General features: G+C 55.1%; 3 protein-coding genes across 5 annotated transcripts in view; 2 read left to right on the plus strand and 1 right to left on the minus strand.

Moving 5' to 3' along the window:
- The first annotated feature begins 682 nt into the window (after nt 1-682).
- On the plus strand, nt 683-4,745 carry DDN (dendrin). The gene is made up of 2 exons (XM_017639893.3): nt 683-907; nt 1,290-4,745. Exons 1-2 carry the CDS (start codon nt 699-701, stop codon nt 3,202-3,204), a joined length of 2,124 nt encoding a protein of 707 aa, XP_017495382.2. The 5' UTR covers nt 683-698; the 3' UTR covers nt 3,205-4,745.
- Nucleotides 772-22,543, plus strand: part of WNT10B (Wnt family member 10B) — a 29,873-nt gene continuing 8,101 nt past the window's right edge. Inside the window, exons 1-3 of one of the 3 annotated variants that reach the window (XM_017639902.3) lie at nt 772-907; nt 18,990-19,092; nt 19,980-20,107. The gene's annotated coding sequence lies outside the window, so the exon portion shown is untranslated. The remainder of the gene's footprint in view (nt 908-18,989; nt 19,093-19,979; nt 20,108-22,543) is intronic. The other 2 variants (XM_017639919.3, XM_017639928.3) reach the window with 2 other exon arrangements.
- On the minus strand, nt 14,020-17,943 carry WNT1 (Wnt family member 1). Its single transcript, XM_073214305.1, has 4 exons — nt 17,850-17,943; nt 16,861-17,136; nt 15,908-16,173; nt 14,020-15,447 (listed from the first exon to the last, which is right to left on the minus strand). Exons 1-4 carry the CDS (start codon nt 17,941-17,943, stop codon nt 14,959-14,961), a joined length of 1,125 nt encoding a protein of 374 aa, XP_073070406.1. The 3' UTR covers nt 14,020-14,958.

The following is a 22,543-nucleotide window of genomic DNA, read 5'->3' on the forward strand; positions in this document are numbered from 1 at the left end:
AGGAGTTAAGGGTCTGGGAGTCACCTTTTTTGAGCCTGGGGGCGGCAGCTCTCCCCCAGAATCGCCTGAAAGTCGCCACCTCCTCCCTCCACCACATGAAAGCCGGTTACTCATCTCTCTGCACCCGAACAGCCACTGCCGCTAAAAATAGCCCCCCAGCCGTAGGCCAGCCCCTTCTGCACCCCAACCCCATGGAAACCAGCGAGAGTGGCAGGCAGAGACCTTGAGTTCAATGCCCATAACCTCCCTGTAGCGGAAACTGAAGTCTGAGGCAAAAAGTCAGGGGCAGAACCTTGGTGATCTGGAACCTTGAGAAGCAGGAGAATGAAGGGTTAAAACGGCAGGAAGGTTGAAGAAATGGGGGCGGGGGAGGGGGCAGTGTCAGCTTGGCAAGAATAAGAAATCCCCTGCCCACTCCTGCAGGTCCCATCAAGCTTGGGGGACAAGGGCAGTGGGAAGGGGCGCCCATTCCCGGGCCCCAGGGGGCGGCCGTGCACATGGGGGAGGTAGCAGCGCGGAGCCGTCTTCGCTATGTCACATGCGCGCGCACACACACAGACAGGCACACACGTGTGCCCGGGTATATATAGTCCTCAGTCGCTGGGCCCGCTGCTCTGCAGTGGGCGCCGGCTCCCTGGGCTGGGAGGGGGCTCTCGGGGCGGGTGGGAGGGTGGGGGGCCGGGGTGGGGTGGGGCAGAATGCTGGATGGCCAGCTTTTCTCCGAGGGGCCCGACAGCCCCCGTGAGCCCCAGGATGAGGAGTCAGGCAGCTGCCTCTGGGTGCAGAAATCCAAGCTGCTGGTGATCGAAGTGAAGACTATTTCCTGCCATTATAGTCGCTGTGCACCTCCTCGACAGCCCATGGACTTCCAGGCCAGCCACTGGGCCCGCGGGCCCCAGAGCCGCACGTGAGTGAAGGAGGGGTGAGGGGAAGAAAGTGGTGGGGCGGGGAGTGGGTTCCGGACATCCTTGCAGGCACCAGCCAGCTGTGGTGGTCCCCTTCTCTTTCCCATCCCGAGGGCTGAAGCAACCCGCGTTGTCTTGGGGGTACAAGAGTGAGTGTGAGAAAGGACAGGAGGTGAGATGGGGCAGACTCTGTTAAAGTGTGCATGGAGAGATAGAGGAGTCCCGCTTCGACTTCAGCCCTAACATATACGCACGTGCACACGCGCACACACTCACACACACACCCCAAGGCAGCCCTGAGTGGTCTCCAATGCTCCCAGCTCCCCGGACCTCTGCTCCCTTCCCCCACAAACTGCTCACCTGGGTTCCTGCTCATTGTCCCAGGTGTGGGCCGCGCCTGGGATCCCCTGAGCCGCCGCCCCGCCGACCCTGGGCCTCCAGGGTGCTGCAGGAGGCGACCAACTGGCGGACGGGGCCCCCGGCCGAGGCCCGAGCTCGGGAGCAGGAGAAAAGGAAAGCGGCATCGCAGGAGCGGGAGGCCAAGGAGACCGAGAGAAAAAGGCGCAAGGCTGGTGGGGCCCGAAGGAGCCCCCTCGGTCGGCCCCGTGCAGAGCCTCGGAACGCCCCTCGGGTGGCCCAGCCTGCCGGGCTCCCAGCTCCCTCACGACCAGAGCGCGTGGGGCAGGTGGGGCGACCGCCCCGTCCGTTGGCGCAGCTGCAGGGCGACCTAAGGGCGGTGTGGGTGGGGCCCTGGGGAGGTCGGCGGCCAGGGCCCCCAAGCTATGAGGCTCACCTGCTGCTGAGAGGTGCTGCTGGGACAGCCCCGCGACGCCGCTGGGACCGGCCGCCACCCTATGTGGCTCCACCTTCTTACGAAGGCCCCCACAGGACCTTGGGCACTAAGCGAGGCCCCGAGCCCTCCCAGGCGCCCGCCACGTCAGCTCCTGCTCCGACTCTAGCCAGGACAGAGGGAGGGTGCCCAAAGAAGAGGCTGGATCCTCGAATCTACCGAGACGTCCTCGGGGCTTGGGGTCTCCGACAGGGTCGGGGTCTCTTGGGAGGATCCCCAGGCTGTGGAATAGCCAGGCCAAAGCTGGAGTCTGGCAAGGGGGCTGCAGAGAAAAGCCTGGGGCTGGCTGCTGCTGGCGTGAACAGTGGCAGCGACGGCCACCCCCAAACCAAAGCTGCTGGGAGCCCAGGCACGGAGACAGCTTCTGCTGGGTCTGCAACTGCGACCCCCAGAGCCCCGCGTCCGGCTCCCAGGTCCAGGCCCCATGTCAAGGGCTCCGAGGAAGGGAAAGAAAGTAGAGAACAGACCTGGCTCCCTAAATGTTGGATTCCCCCCCTTAGAAAGCAACCGCCGCCCCGACAGAGCCAGACCCTCCCCAGACCTTGGGCTCCAGGAGGCACGGGATGGAGAGAGTCCCTGGGTCATAGAGAGGAAGCGGGACTCGAGACCTTGGAGGGTTGGAAGGCCACCCGCCACGCACACACCCTGCCGCGCAGTTCCCGCGGCCTGGCTCCGGGAGAAGGCGTCTTTGTTATTGACGCCACGTGCGTGGTAATTCGGTCCCAGTATGTTCCGACCCCTCGAACCCAGCATGTGCAGCTTCTGCCCACTGGGGTGCCGCGCGTTGGTGGGGAGGCCCCTAGTCAATCGAAGCGCAACAAGGAGGAGGGTGAGGGGGCCGCGGTCTTTCCCTCGCCTTGCCAAAAGCTGCTGTTGAGCAGTCGCCTTTCACATCAGCCCGGTGCGGGGCAAGGGTTCGAAGCTGAGGGCGGGAAGCCCGCGGACTCCTCATTGGAGGAGCGCGCCTCCCGCATCTTGGGGCTCCCGGTTGACGAAGTAAACCTGCAGGACGCCCACACACAGCTAGGTAGCCCAGAGCACTCAGCCTTAGGCCCAGGGGCTTCGGGAGGCGCAGGCAGTGCCGAAGGCTCCGATCAAGTGGCGGCCGTTCCGCTGCGCGCGGGCCGGGGCTGGGCACGGACCCCGGGGCCCTACGCCGGGGCCCTGAGGGAAGCCGTGTCCCGCATCCGCCGCCACACCGCTCCGGACTCCGACTCGGACGAAGCTGCGGAGCTCAGCGTCCAAAGCGGCTCTTCTGATGGAAGCGACACAGAAGCCTCTGGCGCCTCCTGGCGGAATGAACGGACAAGGCCCCGGGAAGGCGGGAAGACAGCAGAGCTGAGCGACAGTATCCGAGAGATTCTAGACGTCATCAGCCGAGCCGAGGAGGCCCTCTTCGGGGCGAGGGACACTAAGGGGGTCCCACAGGGAAATAGGAAGCTGCAGTGAGAGGCCCTTTCTTGTTTTTGTGTTCCCCAACCCAGCCATCCTAGGGCCATGGTCCCCTTTCTTCCTCAAAAACTTCTTTGTACCCCTTTCTCCCACCCGTTCCCATACTTGAAATAGAAGCTTCCCAAATAAAAGGGAAGGGAGCACATGTCCGTTCATTATATTTTTTTCCAGGAAAGGTGAGGGTGAGCCATAGACTTAAATAGGCTGCTCCATTCAGGGTACTCCGCAAAGGTCTTCAGTAGGGGTCAATGGACTGGTGTGGAGCTGAGCAAAGAGGCCTAGCCAGGGTCAGGTAGGAGGGCAGGGACGGCATAGTCATAGGAGGGCAGCTTCAGGGCAGGTGGAGCCTCTGGACAGAAGGGAGAGGCTATGGACTGAGGTGACCGGGTGACCGAGAGGCCCTTGACAGAAGAGGTTCAGAAACAACCGAAAAGCATTAAAAGTGTTCACTTTGGTGTCACAAGTCTTGGGTTCCAATCCCAACTCTGACACTGACTTGCTGGGTGACTTTAGAAAAGTCACTTTCCCTGCCAGCCCTCCTGGCATGTAAAATGATGGCATTCTAAGGGCCATTCCTGACGTTTTGGAGCCTTTCAGGAGGCTTCTATTTCATCCTCCCCTCCAGAAGCTAAGAGAGTTAGGAGAAAGTGAACAGAAACTGAGTACTTAGGGTGGCTTCATCCTCAATTCAAGAGACTGTTCAGGGTTTGCAGAAGAGCTGAGTAAGTGGCCGAGGGCTCCTAGCCCGATCTCTTAGGTTTAGGTGAGGGCACCCAAAGGCAGGGCAGGATGGCGTCCTTGTCACTGTCCCTGGTCTGTGGTGGTCTGAGCTGGGGAGGGAAGGCAGCCAGTGTATCAGCTTGGGACCTCTCTAGGCCTTCCCGTTTTCCTCCTCCCCAATGTTCCTTAATGGCTCTCTGAATCGTTACCACGGTTTCCCACCCAGGTTGTATCACGCATCTGAAAGGACCCTGAGAATTCCTCGCATTTCTGCCTCTTCCAGAAACAAGCCAGGGAAGGAAAGAGGAGGCTGGTCCCAAAAAGCCTGTAGGTGTGGGGTGTGATACTCGCTGTAGCCACTATGGGGCGCGCGCAGGTCGCAGATTTCCCCGGTAGCTAGTGCCCGAGTTCCCCCTATTCCGGCATTGCCAGTTAATCAATTGATCCCTTTACTGAGCGCGGGTCCCTCGCCTTGCCGCCTCTAGCCGTGCGGTCGGGAGCAGGACTCTGGCCTTCTAGACCTCTGGAGCGCGCCGAGCCCTTCTTTGTACTCATCCACACCGACCCCCTTGGGACCCAGACACTGAAGTCTTTTTGCTCGCAGATCTTGGACACCTCCTCTGTCTCAATTTACTAGCCATGTGAATTTTGCCGAATCACTTCACCTCCCTGAGCCTCAGTTTCCTCATCTGTCACATGGGGGTTTATAAACACCTACCTCTCAGGGTTGTTGTGAGGATTTTACGCGATAATGTATGTAAAGCGTCTTGCACAGTGCCTGCACAGAGTAGGCGCTCAATAAAGCTAAGTTGCCCTTTGTCCAACTTTGGCATCTTCCTTTCACCTACCCATTCTCCACAGTGTCCCGCCCCAAGACTTCTCTACTCCTTCCATTTCGGTGGGAGGTTGGGGGGCGTCCTTTCTTCGATGGAAACTCCCAGCTCACCCCTGTCTGCCCGAGTCCCGAACTCTCCCTTCCTTGCCCCCCGCTGCACCCCCTTTGACTCTTCCCACTACCCCAGCACAAACCCCCAGCCCCCCATTCCGGGTAAGGGCTGAGTCAGCCTGGGTAAATTTAGCCGCCTACTCGGCTGGCGCGGGGGCTTCGCCCAGACTCAGTCGCGGAGTCTTGGCCCGGCCCTCGGCCCCGCCTCTCCCCCCTCCCCCACCGAGTACCGCCAACTCCATCTACCGCTCAGCGTTCAGGTCCCTAACCCTACTCTAAAACCACTTATAATGTTGGTCTCCAATTATCTCAACGCCACTCTCCACCCGCACCCAGAGAGACTGGGCAGGGGGCAGGAGGCCACGGGACTGGACCCTAAATTGCACAGGCAGGCCTTTGTTCTGTGGAGGGAGGGATTGTCTTTGGGCTTCTGAACCTGAGGGGAGAGCACTGGCCAGAGTCACCTGGGAGCATCCATCCCAGAACTTGCCTGGAACCCACACTGCCAAGTTTCAGTTAGCTCTTGCTGGGGGAGGTAAAAGAAGTGGGGGTCACCTTGGGCAGAGATCAAAGCTTCTTGAGGTCTGTCTCCCTTCCACCTACAATTCTTTCTGCAGATTAACTAGTAAGTACTTACTAAGCACCTGAGAGGAACCAGGCACTGAGCTGGGCTCCAGGAAAGAGATATTCAAGGCCTGCCTGATAATGGGGGGTGGAGGGGAACGCACAACTACCGATAGTATTGATCAGTAAGTACTATAAGGAGTCAAACAAGGGAGATCGTACAGATTTTATGAGATCAGGAAAGATCATGGAGGAGGTGGCATCTGAGATAGAACCTGGGAGCAAGGGCCTCAAACACAGGGAACAGCAAAAATAGAGGCATGGATGTGGAGGAAAAGGGTTATGTGTAGGAATTACCAAATGGTCTGGTTTGACTGGAATTGAGGGTACATTCAAAGGAGTTGTGGAAGGTAAAGGCAGGAGTGAAAATTGAGGCCAGGTTGGGTAAGCCTAGTCCAGCTAAGGAGTGTGCCTTGGAACTATGGTCTTGAGAAGAGGATGGACTTCAGACACGGAGAAAGATTGAGGAAGGCCAGGGCAGCCATGACGGCACGTGCCTAGATTTTGCTATAGCTGCGGGCCTCTAGGGTTGGCAGAAGAGGTGAGCTGCATGGGATGTTGGAGGGGCTGGCCCTGTGGAGATGTACTCCACCATACTGCATGTACCTCTTTGTGGCCCAACACTGAGGAGGCCAGTTTCAAAGAGCTCACCCATACTGCTACTGTTGTCAAGAACTAGGGTTGTGCTGTGTTTAAAACATGGACTCTGGGGGGTGACGCCTGGGTTTCAATCTTGCCTCTATCTCATACTAGCTGTGTGACCTTGGGCAAGTTACTCAACCTCTCTGTGCCTGGGGGGGCATCCTCAGTTATGAATCAGAGTTATTAATATTGCTTCTTTCATAGGTTTGTTGGGAGGATTAAATGATTCAATATGTAAAGCACTTAGAACAATGCCTGCTACATAGTAAGTGACATATAAATGTTAAGCTCTGTTTATTATTTCTCTCTAGAGTTATTTCATTAGTTTTGGGTGTATGGGGGACAGGAGGATGGGGAAGAGAGAAGTAGAGGTAGGGGAAGAGAAGGAATAGGCAGCAGAGGCCAGGTGGAGAAGAGAGGGGAGCTCTGGGCTGGAGACAAACAACCCTTTGAATGGATAAATAGTGTACTGGGCTCTTGGGTGGTTAGGGTGTCTCTGCAACACATCCCTACCCCTAGGACTTCCTCCATCTTTGCCTAAGGGTGGAGTCAACACTAGCTGCTAAAGATCTGAGAAGAAAGGGAGAGAGAAGGGGAGGAGCGAACACAGGTCTGGTGGCCAGCCCCTGGTGAGCCATATCTCAGACTGGCCCTGCAGGGCCCTGTGGGTGGGAGGCTGGAGGCTCCCTGCTGTGAAAATGACTTCTAAATCTGACTGTGTCTGCCAGCTGTCCAGCCTTGAGTCAGGGCTACAACCACCGGCCACCTTGGGACAGCTTCACAGGTCAGGAGTAGGGACAGCAGACACAGGCGAGCATGGTCAGGCTTCGGTATCAGCCCTCAGGTTAGTGCAGGACCCTCCTGCCCTCCCAGCAACCCGGTTTTCCCAGCGAAGTCCTTTTCTGTCCTAAATGGGGTCCAGTCAAATGGCTTTAGAGCCAAGAGCCCCCTCCCCTTTCAGACTCTCAGGAGAGCACTGGGACTTCCCTAGATAATCCACAAATGGGTAAAAAAAGAAAGAAAAGAAAAAAAGAACCAGGCCAGAGCTCTAGGACTTTAGGGAATTCAGGATCAGGAGTGTTGGGGAGTGGGGTGTGAGGAAGAGAAGACCAGGAGAGATGGCTGAACCTGAGTACATAGGGAGTGTGCAAAATGTGTCTATGGAGAAAAGAGTCAGCATTTACTCAGTTATTCATTAAACATGTATGCCAGGCCCTGGGGACACACAAGAGACTCAGACATGGCTCCTGTCTTCAGAGAGCTCACAATCTAAGGTGTGCATGAGATAAGCGGAGGGATGTGGAAGAGGAAACCCAGTCATTACAGTGCAGGCAGTTCAACATAGTACATGTTAATGAAGACATTCCTGAGGGTCCAGGGGAGTATGAAGGAAGGGGCAGCTCTGAGACTGTGACCTCTGGGGAGTAGGAATATTCCCAGGCTTCTAGGAGACAGGGGCTGAGGGTGCATCTGTCAGTGAAGGAAGTCTCAGTCTGTCCTTCACTAACAGCATACTTTCCCCTCCTCTGCATATCTTGGCATGGGGTGGGCTTCCTCCCTTGAAGTCCCTGGCGCAGCACAGTCTTTTATGAGTCCTTTAAGACTCTTTAGAGAAGAGTTGCTTTGCCCTTCCATTTATCTATGCATGCATCCATCTGTTATACATCCCACTCATCCATCCATCAATCCATCTGTCCCCCACTCACCCATATATCCATCTATCTATTCATCTATTCATCAATCCATCCATCCATTTATCCTCTTAGTGGGAGCATATGTTGTGCCTGTGAGGGATGCTAAGATGAACAAAACATAGAACGCATGTCATCAGGAAGCTGGAAGCCTAGCAGGAAGATGAGGAATATACACAGATAATCATCCATGGAACAGCCAGTATGTGCAGCTAATGCAAGCCCTGCTGAGAAGGTGCTTCAGGAGGGAAGGCCACTTTGCCAAGGAGAATTAGAAGGGTTTCATGGAGGAAAGGACATTGAGACAGGTTTCAACAGAGGGAGATGGGAAAGAGGTGCATTCCAGGGTGTGAGCAAAGGTAGAGAGGTGGGAAAGCACACAGCTTTCATGGGAAACAGAGGAGAATGCAGAGGTGCAGAAGGAGGGGATCCTGAGTGATGTGTAGGAGCCAAATCATGAGGTGTCTCTGGAAAGCAAGGATAAAACATTTGAGATTTAGTGAGAAGAATTGAGGGAGGGGTGAGGGGCAGAGAGTTTTTGAGCTGTGAAGTCCTAGTTGCTTCCTCAGCACCAATAGCATTTCTTCCTGCTGCTTCATTATAATCTTTGTTGGTCTTTTATCTTGTGGAATCCCCTGCTGGACCAAGCTATTCAAGGGTAGTGCCTTTGGTTTAGCTCTGTATCCCCCACAAGCTCCGCCTGGAGCAGGCCCTCAGCAAATGCAGGCAAATGATAAAACTGCCACAGGACACTGACCAGGCAATGCAGCATCAGATATATAGGAAGGTGGGGTGGAGGGGTGAGTGGCTGCTGCCCTGTGTAACCTCTCCATTCTGGAGGGATGACCCTACTTTCTTCGCTGGGGTCTCTCCAGGAGCTCTCCCAACAGACACCACAAGGTGGCTCTCTTTCAACTGTCTCTCGAGTCCTACGTTTGTAGCTGGTGAAGTGCCTATGTGAGAACTCTTCTGGATTGGTCTAGACATTTCCTTCCAGCAAGTGCTGAGATACAACGAAGAGCCTCTATGGAAGAGAAGAGCCAATAGACCCCTAACCCCAATGCAAATGGAGGCCTTATCTATCCATCTTTTCATTTGACAGAACCTACTATGTGTCAGGTACAATGTTATGCTCTTGGAAAAGCAATAGCGACCAAGATGTGGTTCCTGCCCTCAAGGAGCTCATCATCTAGCCGTGACCAAATCTTCCTTTGCTATCTCTTTCTTTTATGTGCAAACACACACCTGTTGCCCAGGGCTGATCCTCTTGACCTGGGAAGCCATCTCTACATGAAATCTACTTTGTGACACTGCTACCCCTCCAAATCCAAGTTTATCCCTAATGGTGCTGCATGGCCACATTAGTGTAACCCCTGGCTGCTCCTTCCCAGGATGGCTCCTCTTGCTCTCCCCGAACTCCCTAACAAGCTCTTTCCTATTCTTTCTTCTAACCTCCCCCATCATATTCACACCCACTCTTCCCAGAGTATACCCAGTATGGATTAGGGCCTCCTAATACCCTATAGCTTGGAGGCTACAAGGACATGAGGATGGATGCACACAACGACTCTGTGAGACCTTGGTGCCACCAGTCCAGAGATGAGGTGTTGGAGAATCTAGAAAACCAAAGGCATCAAAAATGTGCTCCTCTGTGGCCTGAGGGCTCTGCCAGCCAAACCTGTCCTTAGACAGGCTGCCTTCTTTTCTCATCTGCTATCGGGGACCAGGCTTCTCCCTATCTGAAATTCCATAGTGGTGGGTACCGGAGACACTGGTTGGAAGGTGAGGCATTGTGGGACATTGTCCACTTTCCCAACATGCTCCGGGGCTCAACTTAGCCCTTGGCGGGTTTGGAAGAGGAGAGGAGAGGAGGGAGGGTTGGTGTTGAGAGTGGGAGCCAGGCCCATCGAGGTCCCAGGAGTGAATGCTGCATTGTTGGCCAGGCCAGAGTCACAGATAATTACCTCAATTAGTGACAATGGGAGAGTAATAAATACAGGCTTAGTGTCTCCTACCCCACCAGGGCTCCGAAGATTAATCCAGGCTGACGGGCGGGCCCTGAAAGGCATGATGGACAATTCATTAAACTCCCCAAATGCCGCACAACCTGGGCGTGAAGGCTGAGTTAGCCCCCTGGGGGTTGCGCCTTTGTCCCAATTGTGTGTCTCCGCCACAGCAGAGCCGGGCAGCCCCCAGAGAGCAGGGAGGTGAGTGGGGCACCCCTAGCCCAGCCAGGCGGCGGGGGGATTAGGCCTCGGTCCGGCCCTGGTTGCCCTGGCACAGCAGCCCGGCCGGGCTGGAATGTCCGTGGTGGGGAGCAGGCCGAGCGGAGGGGCGGGGCCGACAAGGTGGGGTAAGGGGGGCAGACAAAACCAGGGGCAGGAGGAGTTAATTAGACGACAGCCGAGGAGGGCGAGGGGCCACAATAGGGCTGAGGGGCCTCCAGGGACGGCCCCTTCACTTCCGAGGATTAATAGGGAGGAGGGAGGGGTTCAGCCCCCAGGGAGGAGAGCTGGAAGCTTCCCAGGGTGGCACTGCCCCTTTTTGCTAAGCTTGGCACCTACTTGGCAAGTAGCTGGGAGGCAGGAGGCTCTGGCAGCATGGGCAGGTGGCCCTCAGCATCCCAGAGAGTGGCTCTTTCTTTCTCACATGGCTCCTACATTGGGAGGATGACTGAGGAAGGAGGAGGGAAAGGACCCTCTCATTTATCAGGGAAGTAGTGGAAGCAGGAATGTTTAGGAGCCCTGTTCTCAACACTCCTTGCCAGCTTACTCTGAGGAGCCTGAAGGAGGAACCAGGAGCCTGAAGATTTACCCTTCTTAATGAGGCTGCTAAGTTAAAGCCAATAAGTCTGCAGCTGGGGCCTGTTGGTGTGAACGCCCGGGAGTGGCGGCTGCTGTGCATGCACTTGGGCAGGCAGCTGTGCTTCTGCACAGAGCCTGGTGTTCAGCAGGCCCTCAGAAATGCTTGTTGAAGGAATGAATGAACTTCGGTTTTGCTGAGAGTAAGTGGGCACGAAGTGTCACTGGGTTGCACAGTTGACACAGACTGAGTGGCCTCGGGCCCTTTCTGAGCTCTCAGCCATGGCTCAGGAAGGATAGGGACCCCCACCCCTGAGCCAATGAGCATACGTCCAGGAAAAATGAAGTGGCAGTGGTTCTTTCCCTTTGAAAAGGGCAAAAAAAAAAAAAAAAATACAGTAGCCTCTTGGAAGCCCTACTTCTTCCTGGGCCCCAGGGAACAGGGCAGCCCCGACTCCTCCCAAGGAGCCACCCCACCCTATCCCCTCCCAGGGAATGACAAGGGAGCAAGTTGGCGGCAGTTCCCTGGGCATATTTATAACCTGCTGCTCGCTCACCAGCGTCTGCTTTTAGCCCAGACGGGGGAGGGGGAAGGGGGGTGGTCTGTCTCATGCTGGGCGCCCTGGCTGGGTGTGGAAAGAGTGAGTAAGGGTGAGTGGTGGGCAGCTCTGTATGGATATTCCTGCTCACACCACAGCCAAACAGCTTATTTTCTCCTCATTTTGTTATTTTTCTCCCTCTGGACTGGAGAGAACTGAGCCAGCCTGAGGTGGGGGGGAGGGGGCTAGACCCTGGGGTATTTGCAGCCCCACTGACAGGGTTTTTCCAGGGTGCGTGTGGCAGGGTGTGTGTGGTGCCAGCTTGCTGACCCCCCAGGGACTGTGCAGACCTGCTGGCTTAGTCCGCTCAGCTTTTCCACTCCCCCCAGGATATTTCAGGACGAGTGCCTCCCTCACTTGCTGAGGCCAACCTTGCATCCGGGGTCTCTGGCAGCCTCAGATCTCCCTGGGAGTGTGGCACCTGGGACCTGAAGATCAGAGGTGGGGGAGGATAGCCTGGGTGGATGGGGCAGAGCTGGGGCATCAGACCCATTCTTGAGAACAGTATCCTATGGCAACCCCCTGAGCAGGCTCTGGGCCCTGAGACCTTAATGAGGCCTCTTTCTAGGCATAGCTGCTTTTCTCCCCTGGATTTACCTGCTCTAGCCCTATGTGAGGATGGCACAGATAATCATTATAACAAAATAATTAGCTCCTATGTAGCTATTAGCTTTGTATATCCTAAAGCCCTTTTGGTCACTTTTTGTTTGTTTGTTTTATTAGTGCATGCCACTTGAGAGCCACACCTACACTGCTCTACCCTAACCCCTGCAAGGTCCCAGCCCCTGGAAGTGTAGGGTCTCCATGTGGAGGACTTGAGTATGGGAGTCCGTCCCTAAATCGCATGCATGCGCAGAGGGCTTTACACTTCACTGAGCCTGCATCACACTGCCCTCATTTTCCAACAAAATCTGCTGGTGTGCTTGATTCCCTGACCATCCTGGAAATCCCTCCCAACAGCACTATGTTTCGAACATCACTGTATCCCCAGCATTTGGCATATGCCTAACACAGAAGAGGTGTCTGCAAGTGTTCAAATGGCCTGAGTTTTCATGTACATGATCTCATCCAAACCTCATCACCTTCCTGAAGGAGAGTAGGTATCAATAACCACCCTGTTTAATAGACAAGGCACTGGACGCTGAGAAAGCAACAGATTTGTTGAGGGTTCAGTTAGGGCCAGAATAGGATTCACTACTTTTCCTAACTTTTCTTCTGGCTCCTACATGTCAGCTCAGCCCAGAGCTGCCTAGCTTCTGGGCCTGAAAGCAGTTTCCAGTCTAGGTCTTGTAATTAGAAGTTAAGTGAGAATGGCTGGAACAGTGCCAACCCCTTGACTTCCCACCCTGATGCTTCTCCCTAGTTTGGGTGCTGTCTAGCAGGGGCCCAAGGCCCCTCTTCTGCCTCTGGCAGCCCATTAACTTCTTGTTTTGGAAGCTGGGAGATCTAACAACTCATTGGATTATAGACTGGACATTCTCTGCAGGGCTTCTTTACTGGAAACCCAAGGCCTCTCTGGTGCCATCTACCTAGGATCAGTAGTTTCTGTTCCTCCCCCTCAGCTGCCTTCAGAGCTGAGCTGGTGCTAGCATGGCAGATGGAGTGAAAGGGGAAAGGATGCTTCACAGGGATGAGCAGCTCCTGACTCCATTCCCCTACCCCCACACCCATCCCAAAGGCCAACAGGGGTCAGAGTTCACACATCCAGGGAGAGGTGGGAGGCAGCAAGAACAGCACAAGAGTCCTGGGGAGAGGGGAAATTCTCCAGTCGGCTGGGATCAGTTGTTGCCCTTGGGGGTGGGGTCCCTCATAGCTCCCCCTGACCTTTGGGTCCTCCCTGCAGTGAAGTCTAAGGATTAGGGTAGGCATTAAAGCTTTGGAAGGGGTTAGTGTTTGCTGAAGTTAGGGTTAAGGCTAAGGTTAGACATAGACCTAGGGACGGGAGAGGATTAGAGTTAAAGATAGGTTTAGGACTGTGGGCTGGATTAGTACTCCTGTCGGTGTTGTTAGCAATAGAATCCTCTTTATGGGAACAGCTGGCTTAACAGCTTGGTTATGGACCACATCTGGGTTTCCTTTTGGTTACACTGGTTTAAGCCTAGCCTCTATTAGGTTTCTAGCCCTCCTGTTCTTTTCTTCTCTCCGACCATTATCTCTGAGCTTTTGGGTCCAGGACTAGAGCCCTTCATCTGTTATCTGGGTCCTCTTGAGCCCAAAGTTGGGAGCTGGGGCCCTAACAAAGTGTTGCCTTGTCTTGGGGAGGGGATTACTTTCCCTGCTGTCCAGTGCCCTGACCACAGCTGAAGCAAATGGGCTTCAGAGACCAAAAGCTCTACACCAGGGGCAGTGGCACCCTCTCTGCGTGGGTTTCTCTTTCTTCTTCGGTTTCTTTGCAGAACATAGTGATGGTTATCACTCAGTAGTAGCCATTTTCACAATTCCTCCAGATAGGAAAAGTAGGCACAGTTGTTTAATCCCCATTCAGCAAGGGAAGAAACTGAAGCAGTTGCAGTTATGGACTCGCCCACTATCATACAGCCAGTTGGTGTAGGAATAGAAAGAAGAACACTGCAGGTCTTTTGGCTCCTGACCAGATTCTTCTGGAAACCTGGATCCCCAGTGGTCTTATTAGGGTCATCCAAGGGTCATAATCAGAGGGCCAGGAAACCTCCCAACAATGTATCCCATTTGTTTAAGAGAGGTAAGCAATAGTGTGCTCTGGACTCAAGGAAAAACCGCTAAGTCATTGATAAAAATAGAGATTTTATTCTGCAGAGGAAGATACTACATTGGTGGGGGCGAGGAGCCACTAATAGCTACAGTGGAAGGAAATACTGATTCCGGTAGGCAAAGGCATCTTTGAAATGTTGGGGAGAGGAGAAGAGAGATCAGAAAAGGCTGGAGGGCAAAAGGAGAGAATAATGGAGAGGGACTGAATAGGGATGAAAGTGGTTTCTGCAAACCAGGCTGGAACCCAGCACAATAAATAGTTTTATTTACAACCACCAAACTCGTGGCTTTGTATCCACGTTTCAGTGCAAATTATTTACACACTGATGAGGAGGCAGGACAGGAAGGTGTAGGAGGTGACTGAGGGAGGCATGGTTCACAGCTGTTCAGTAGCTCCACCACAAAGGCTGAGAGAATGGGGGTATATCTGCTGGGTCTCCCAACCTCATTTTCCACATCACCACAGCTGCCCTTTCACCCTGGCACCTCCCAGCTTCAGCTGTAGGTGGGGAGGAGAAGGGCCCTGATGCCCAGGTGTTGTTTAGGGTCTGCACCCTTGGCAGGAGAATTGGAAGAGCATGTGGGGACCTGGAGAAAACAGAGGATAAAGGGAAGGGAGAGAGGCAGGCAGGTCGCTGGCTCATTGGAGAAGGCAGAGCAATATCTTCAGGAGCTGATTCCGACGGGGTAGGGGACAAATCCTTCTCTCACCTCCTGGCCAAGCAGGGGGCAGTGCAAAAAGGGGTCTCCCGCGGAGAGGGAGGGAGGTAGGTTGGGGCAGGTTCATCAGTAAGTCAAGAGGGTTCATTCCGCCCCAGGCAAGTGGTTTCAGGAGTCCCCAGGTAGGAGGAGGTGGGAGAAATGATCGGGTAAGTAAGAATCGCAGGGAATGTGGCAGTCTGGAGGGACTTGGTGGGTGCATATCGGGGTGTTAGGTGCCAGCGAATCTGGGGCTGGGCTTGAGGAGAAGGCTGCTGGGGGCGAGTGCGCGCTGAACCTCACAGACACTCGTGCAGAACGCGCGTGTGCGTGCAGTTGCGGCAGCTGACGTGGCAGCACCAGTGGAAGGTGCAGTTGCAGCGCTCGGTGACGCGCTGTGTACGCGTGCGGTGGCCCCGGCCACAGCAAAGCAGCTCGCAGCCGTCCAGAGCGGGAGACGAGCTGTTGCAGGCGCGCCCCGCCGTGCCAGCTGTACCCAGGCGTCCGCTGTATGTGCAGAAATTGGGCGATTTCTCGAAGTAGACGAGGTCGTGTGGGGAGGGCGGCTTGTGCGCGGGATCTTCAGGCTCAAGGCGCAGCAGTTCCGCCCGCGAGGCGCGGTTGCTGCCGCGGTTGCCATAGAGGACGCGCGAGGCACCGTCGAAGCGGTCGCGCAGCACGTCGCCCACGGCGCGCAGCGTGGGCAGCCGCATCCAGCACGTGCGCACTGTGCACGAGCCGGACATCCCGTGGCACTTGCACTCCTGGCGCATCTCGGAGAACACGGTCTGGGGGAAAGACAGGGCACATTCAGAGCCAGGGCCACCATCCTAGATACCGCCCCCTTCCTGACGTTGCCGGGACCTCTGCAAAGGCCCAGCCCTAGCCGCGCCCAGCGGAAAGGAAGAGCGAAATATCCCGCAGATATTTAGACACCAGGCCCACCTCTGCTCTCTGCCTCAGCCTCGTTTTTGGAGTCTGTGCAATACAGGGGCCTGTAGGCAATACATTCCATGGGCTGCATGACTTACAACCTCTGCGGTTCTACATGCCCTCAGCCACTCTCTTCCATTCTCTGGTTTCCTTCCAAACCTCTCGCTCCCTTAGGACGGCCACTCCTGGTTCTTTACCCTAACCCCTGGCCTTATCGCGGCCTGTTACTTCCCAAGTCCGAGGTTTGCCCCTGCTCAGGGATTCGGGGAGCCCTGACACTGCACATCGAGTGCGGAGCCCCTCAAGCCCCCTCACCGTGCGGCCCGCCTCGTTGTTGTGGAGGTTCATGAGGAAGCGCAGGTCCCGCCCCTTCTCCCCGGAGTCCACAAACTCTCTGCCGAAAAGGCGGCCGAAATCGATGTTGTCGCTGCAGCCCCCCCAATGCCAATCGGGCCCCCCAGGACCACGCCGCCGATAGTCGCACGTGCAGGACTCGATGGAGCCCTCAGAACAGGAGCGCGCCACCGAATGGGTAACCCCGGCCGAGGTTATGGCGAAGATAAATGCTGTTTCTCGACAGCCTGTGAGGGAAGGGAGCAGGGATCAGCGAGGGGGTGCGGCCAGCTCCCTCAGGGAGGGCTTGGGACCCTTGAGTCCCAAGTCCCGACTCCGCCCTTACAGTCCTGAGAGCCAGGCGCCCGGCGGGCTGTGTCGGAAAGCCGTTCTCAGAGAGAAAACACATACGCGGGCATGCAACCCGGTCCACGCTTGTCATCATGCGTTACTGAGGATGGGGTGCATTTTGACTCCTCAGGGGAACTGGGGCAGCCCCAAAGAGAAAAAGAGTAAAGAGGGGAATGGAAGAACTCTGAACCGCCAAGACATATCCGCTGTCCAAACTTTTGGCCTATGTCAGCGATGAAAGCCCTGCTGGGCTAGAGGGAAGACACATGACTAAATCTCAGAGCAGCTTCCCAGACGCCTTTGAGAGGGGCTGCGGAAAGCAGTGGCCAGTGGCCAGGACTCAGAGCTCCCTTTCTCTGGGGCAGTGGTTCAGAAAAGTTAAGCTTCGTGTCCGAGGTGCACGGCTTGAAAGCGCCTGGTAGAACGCGACTGGCCCGGAGCTGGCGCTGTGCATGAAAGCTCTTGGAGTGTTGATCGTGGACGCTGAAGGCGCCCGGGACATCTTCCCTGCACTCACCTGCCCATGCCCTAGGGTGACACCACTTTACCCTGGTCCCGGAAGCGTTACCTTCCTGGGTACCCACCTCGATTGACGATCTTGCCGAAGAGGTGGGGCCCCGAAGCGGTGGGGCAGTTCCAGCGGCGGTTGCGAAACTGCCACTTGCATTCTCGAACAGCGCTCTGCAGCCCTCCGCTCACGCTATGCAGGATCCCCGGGTTCTGGCGGATCAGCCTCCGCTGTTTGCGGCTCAGCAGCTGCAGACTAGGCTCGAGCACCAGTTGCAGACTCTTGGAGTCGGTCAGCAGGTTTGTGGAGGAGGCTACGTTCACGATGCCCCTGGTGAGATGTATGATAGGAGCTCAAGATGTGGAAGGGAACCTGCATCCTAACCAAAAAGGTCGTGCTTCCCTACTCTTCCCGCGGCTATTTCCTTGAGAGAGCGGCGGGAGATCAATAATAAGGTAAAGACTCCGCGCTCCCAGGCTCAGTAGTTTTAAAGGGCTGGGCTTCAGGCTTTTGCGTCCCCAGGAGTCCTTGGGCTGCTCAGGCCCTGGGTTCGGGGACTGGACAGGGGGAGGCATGGGGAGCTGGGCAACTGGATGTCCACCGTGACTCTCACCTGTTGAGCATCCTGAGCGAGGAACTCCTGGCCTGCAGTCTATGCCCACCCAAGGCGTGAAATGCTTAGAGTCCCGCCCTCCTCTTGCCTCCTTTCGGTGCGCACTCCTGGCCTTTCCCTTCTCGAGGCAGAGGAACCTGTGGTATGGCTACCACCGTGAGGCTGGGTTTGGGGCTCAAGTAAGAAGGGCGGTGCTAGATGGCAATGGGTTCCCTTCCTGGCGTATCGTGGGCCGCCGCGGGCGGACCATTCACCCCACTTCAGCAGAACTGGATTCTCTGGAGCACCTCCACTCCAGAGCGCCCCTCTGGTGTCTCAGAGGCAAGTCAGTGCGCTGGAGGGAGCCTGTCTGTGGACGGATCCCAGAGCGTGGGAGCTAGATGGGGCTGGCCCCTGGCTCTGCGCCTCAGGACAAGTGGCGACTCCGCACCAGCTCACTTACCACCATCGACCACTGCTGTTGGCGGCCAGCGCTGCAGGCAGAGCGGCCAGCGCCAGCATCAGTGTAGCAGAAACCCAGCCAGGCAGCAGCGCCCAGTGCCCCATTGCCCGCTCTGTGCTGCAGTTGGGGCGGCTTTGGCTGCTGCCCGCGACAGTGGGACTGGACGCGGCAGTGGCTGCAGTAGCGAGAGTTCGCAGTCTGGCTCTACCAGCCCTGGGGGCGGGCGGCGGACAGCATGGCTAGCGGTCCCGGCTGCTGGGCTGAGGCAGCCACGGCGGGCGGCACCGCCTCTTATAGTTGCGGCGCTGGCTGAAGTGACGATAGGAGGCTGCCCCGCCGGGCCGCACTGTGGCACCAGGACGCACCGGTCAGGGGCTCAGACAATGAGGAGCGAGAGCAGGGCCGTGGCTCCCGCCCGTCTGAGCCGAGAGCTGACGGGCTGGCCGTCGGGGCTCACCCCCGCCCCCTGCCCGGTGGCTCCCGCCTCCGGGCCGGCACTGGCCGCCGACCCCTCCCCTTGGGACGCCCTCCCACGCGCGCCCGCCTCACTCTGCGTCCGGAGCCCGTCGGGGACCAGCGTCCGCCAGGGGGCGTGGCGACAATGTGCTACGGGCAGAATCCGCCTGGAGCCAAGCCGCTTCGCCGCTGGCTATGGGGCTGTCCCCTCGACGTCACCCCGGGTCCCGCTGGCATCCCCTCTCTCTTCTCCATCCTGAATGGAAGAAGGAAAGCTGCGGTTCTGGGCAGCGACTCTGGAGAGACACCTCCCAGGCCAGGAAGCCCCCCACTCCCGATGGCTGAACAGGGAAGGAAAAGGGGGACATTTGGGGTCGGACTGAGACCGTGGTCAGGGAAATCCCGGGGGTGGATTGGGGGGTGAGCTGAACAGAGCCTGGCCATGGGGAGAAACCTGAGGCAATGGCAGTCTGTGCTTGTGGGCGGAAAGGAGCACATACGTGGCTGTGAGTGTGTGGTGTAAGTGGGACAATGCACATGTGAGTGTGCAAATGTGTGTGTGTTCTGATGGTGCACTCATATATGTCGACCTGTGCGGAAACTCCATGTTTTGAGGTGGGATGTTAGGAACCTTTCCAAAGAATCTTGGAATTTAGCTCAGGTCAGAAGGGATCATCTAGTCATCTTGTCACAGACACCACCTGGGGCAGTGCATCATCTCCTGTGTGTCGGGAAGGAGGTGGCAGCCACTGTCAGGAGAGACCCAGAAGACAGACTGACGGAGAGTGTCTGGGACGGTATGTGGAGGTGGGTGGACGGGTGGATGAGTGTGTGTGTGGGTGGCAAGATTAAATATGCATATATGTGTCACTCTCATCCTGTGTACCTTGTGTCATCGTTTGATGTGTCACCCTGTGGCATGTGTCAACCTGTGCATGTCACTGGGGGAGGAGACTGAGCCTGCAACCAAGATTGTATCAAGATGGACAAGGCCTGGAGTGGCTGAGTCTCTGAGGACTAGGCTCAGAAAGGAAGGGCAGTGGAGTAGATGTTGGGTGTGTATGGTGGGAGAAAGCTGGGAAGAGAAGGGCGGCTGGCTAAACTGAACCCAGAATAGGGAACTTGTGCCTCAACATGTCTACTTCTTTTTGGATTTTTCTGACATGTTTTGTGTTCTGGCGCTTTCCACTCTCACCGTGCTAGGATAGTCAATAGTGCTTGCAACCATCTCCTTTTGTGCACTTCTCTCTTCCCTCCCAGGGACTCCAAATAGCTTCAAGGCCACCTTGGTCTCCTACTGAAGTGGCTGCTGCTACCTATATGGGGCATAGAGAGCATTGCCAGCCTGGTTATTATGCCCTCCCACCACACGCAGATGGCTCCTGGAAGGAGAGATCTCCTCCTCTATGTGTCTCCTCTCTCCCCATTTTACAAAGGAAAAAAATAGATTAGGAAGTTGTCCAGGGTCTACACAGCTAATAAATGAATACATTGTGGAGGCAGATTACAACCCAGATCATTTTAGCTCAAAGCCCATGCTCTTTTCATCTTACTCACATTTTGTGAATGTGTACCAACAGCAGGCTGTGGGCCTGTCCCAAAATTGACAGATAAATAGAAATAATAGTTAGAATCTTCCTGTCTCCCTTTTGAATCCTCTCTTTTTCATCTCCCCTGTCTCTAGGTTACTTTCTGACTGAGTATATCAGTCAGAAATAATAAAGAGTTCCTAATTCTAAAGAGTTCCAAGTCTCAGAAATGACCAGGTCTCTCTTCCAAGGCAGAGAAATCATTCTAATGAGTCCATGCCAGGTAAGTTTAATTAATCTTCCTGGGGTATTTACGTTTTAAATGAGATGCATATTAACCCCAATGAAGCCTGCTGGAGGTTATTTTTGAAGGGAATATCCTTCCCAGGCCCTTTGCCTAGTCCAGTATACCTGACTCCTCCAGGGATTCAATTCTGAGGGACAAGATGTACTGGCCCTGCATCCTCCACAGTCCAAAAGCCAGCGGTCTCTGCAGAGGGCCCCTGGTACAGATGGCTCAAGTGAATAGACAAGGTAACATGGGTAGCTTGTCCTTTGTGCCTTAGGACTTTCTTCCCACTGGGGCCTGGGTAGTCTTTAGGACTGGAGGATTGATAAAACCCCATGGAGGTGGGAGGTGCTTCATTTGACTCCACATTACCACCCAAGATTGCTCCATTTCTCTGCTTTCTTCTGCTGCAAAACTCAAAAGGGTTGCTATAATCACTAGCACCAATTTGTTTTCATTATTCTTTCTTTCCACCCAAATGACACCTTTGAACCTACTACACCTCCTTATCAAAATCATCTGTGACCTCCATGTTGCTCTACTGTCAACAATCTGTTCTCATCCTAATCAGCCTTTCAGGAACAGCAGGCAGAGTTGACTGCTTCCTTCTTCTTGAAATACATTCTCACTTGGTTTCTGGAACAGCGTTCCTGCTTTCCTGGATGCTCACCTTCTCATTCTCCTTATCTGGTTCCACCTTGTGTACTCAATTTCTAAACATTGAAGTGCAGCCCAATTCAATCCGGAGCTTCTTTTTAGTCTACAGTCACTCACTCCCTTGGTGAACTATCCATCTCATGCTCCTGAACATATCTCTGGCCCTGCACTTTGGACTTGCACATTTAACACTTGAATAAGTATCTTAAAGTGTATGTCTAGCACTTGAAGGCCTGATTCTTCCCTTGCCCAACCAGTCACCCATCTTAGTAAATGGCAATTCCATCCTTTCAGTTGTTCAGGACAGGGATCTTAGAGTCATCCTTGACTCATCTGTTTGCTTACACTCCATGCCAAATCAATCAACAAATCCTGTCCTTCTGTCTTCAAATTATAGGCAGAATCTGATCCATTCTAACCACTCCACCTGAATGACACTGCTCCGAGCCACTGTCATCTCTCTCCTATATAATGTAATAACCTCCTAACACATCTCCCTGCTTCTACCCTTGCTCTCACAGTTTATTCTCCACACAACAGCCAGAACCATTCTTTCTAAAGTAGAAGTCAGATCATTTTATTCCTCTGCTCAGAATTTTCCATTGATTCCTCATCTCAAAGGAAAAGGCAAAATCTTTACAGTGGCCTAAAAGGCCCTATGTGATCTAACCCTGCTCCTTCCTTGTCCTCTAACTTCATTTTACTCCACTCTCTCCCTTGTGGGTTCTTCCTCCCCAGCACATTGGCCTCCTTGTTAATTCCTTGTACATACCAAGCAAGCTCCTGTCTCAGGATCTTTGCACCTGCTTTTCTGTCTTCTGAAATGCTCTTCCTCAGATGGCTCCATGGGTTTGTTCCCACACTGACTTTTCCTTCCCCCTGTATGAAATGGAATCCTACTACCTATCTCCTTTACCCTACTTTATGTTCCTCTGTATCACTGTTGACTGCAGATAATTAAAGTCTTGAAGTAGAAAACCAGTAGTAAACCACCCCACTGGAATAGGAATAGGGGAGAGAGATGTCAGAGGGGAAAGGGGCATTCCCTTGATATGGAGTCTGGGAAGAAAGCTGGGGACCAGGGCTCAGGGTTTACAAGCAGAGAAGCCTACCTTTTATTTGAAGCACCAGCAGGCGGCACTGCCCCCTTGAGCTGGGAAGGCATCAGCCTCTGGCAAGGAAGGGGGCAAAATTCTGTCTAGGATAATCCTACAGATTTGCTGGGGGAAATGCTGAATGAGAGGATGTTCCTGAGAGTCCAAAGTAGCCGGGCTGCGGACACTTTGGTGCCTCCGGGTGGTGGCCTAATGTGTTGCAGAAGAAGGCGTGTGAGGCAGAGGGTGGGCAGTACAGCTGAGCTCACTGCCGCGGGCGCATCCATCCCTCCTGGGCCTATAATTTGGGTTCCCCGGGCTGGGCCGCCCCTATCAGCGGCTCAGCAATACATGAGTCACCCGGGACCCTGGGCCAAGGCAAACATGATGGGGGGCGGGGGTAGGGAGGAAGAGGAGGCTCCAGAGGCTGAGCTCGGCTTTAGCCACCGCCTCAGTTGCTCGATCCCACAATCTCCAGGGGCCCCCACTCTTTTCCTTGACTCCCGCCCTCCAGGGCCCCAGTGTTCTTCCCAGATTGCTCCCACTACACCCTCCATCATCATGATTGGAAGACAGCCCTTCATTCTTCTCACTGAGGGGAAGGGGAACCAGCTTGCTCTCACTCCCTCCCTGAAGTAATGACAGCCCCTTACTTTCCCCCTCCTGTCATGGCCCCAAC

The sequence above is a fragment of the Manis javanica genome, chromosome 10, assembly GCF_040802235.1.
Source record: "Manis javanica isolate MJ-LG chromosome 10, MJ_LKY, whole genome shotgun sequence".
Taxonomy (NCBI): Eukaryota; Metazoa; Chordata; class Mammalia; order Pholidota; family Manidae; genus Manis; species Manis javanica.

Excerpts from the sequence above, each read along its gene's own strand:
- DDN (XM_017639893.3), top strand. The coding sequence starts at position 699 with ATGCTGGATGGCCAGCTTTTCTCCGAGGGGCCCGACAGCCCCCGTGAG. Across the intron at positions 908-1,289 it reads CGCGGGCCCCAGAGCCGCAC|GTGTGGGCCGCGCCTGGGAT; the intron begins GTGAGTGAAGGA and ends TCATTGTCCCAG.
- WNT1 (XM_073214305.1), bottom strand. The coding sequence starts at position 17,943 with ATGGGGCACTGGGCGCTGCTGCCTGGCTGGGTTTCTGCTACACTGATG. Across the intron at positions 17,137-17,849 it reads GCTGGCCGCCAACAGCAGTG|CTCCTATCATACATCTCACC; the intron begins GTCGATGGTGGT and ends CCACATCTTGAG. Across the intron at positions 16,174-16,860 it reads CGGCAAGATCGTCAATCGAG|GCTGTCGAGAAACAGCATTT; the intron begins GTGGGTACCCAG and ends CTTCCCTCACAG.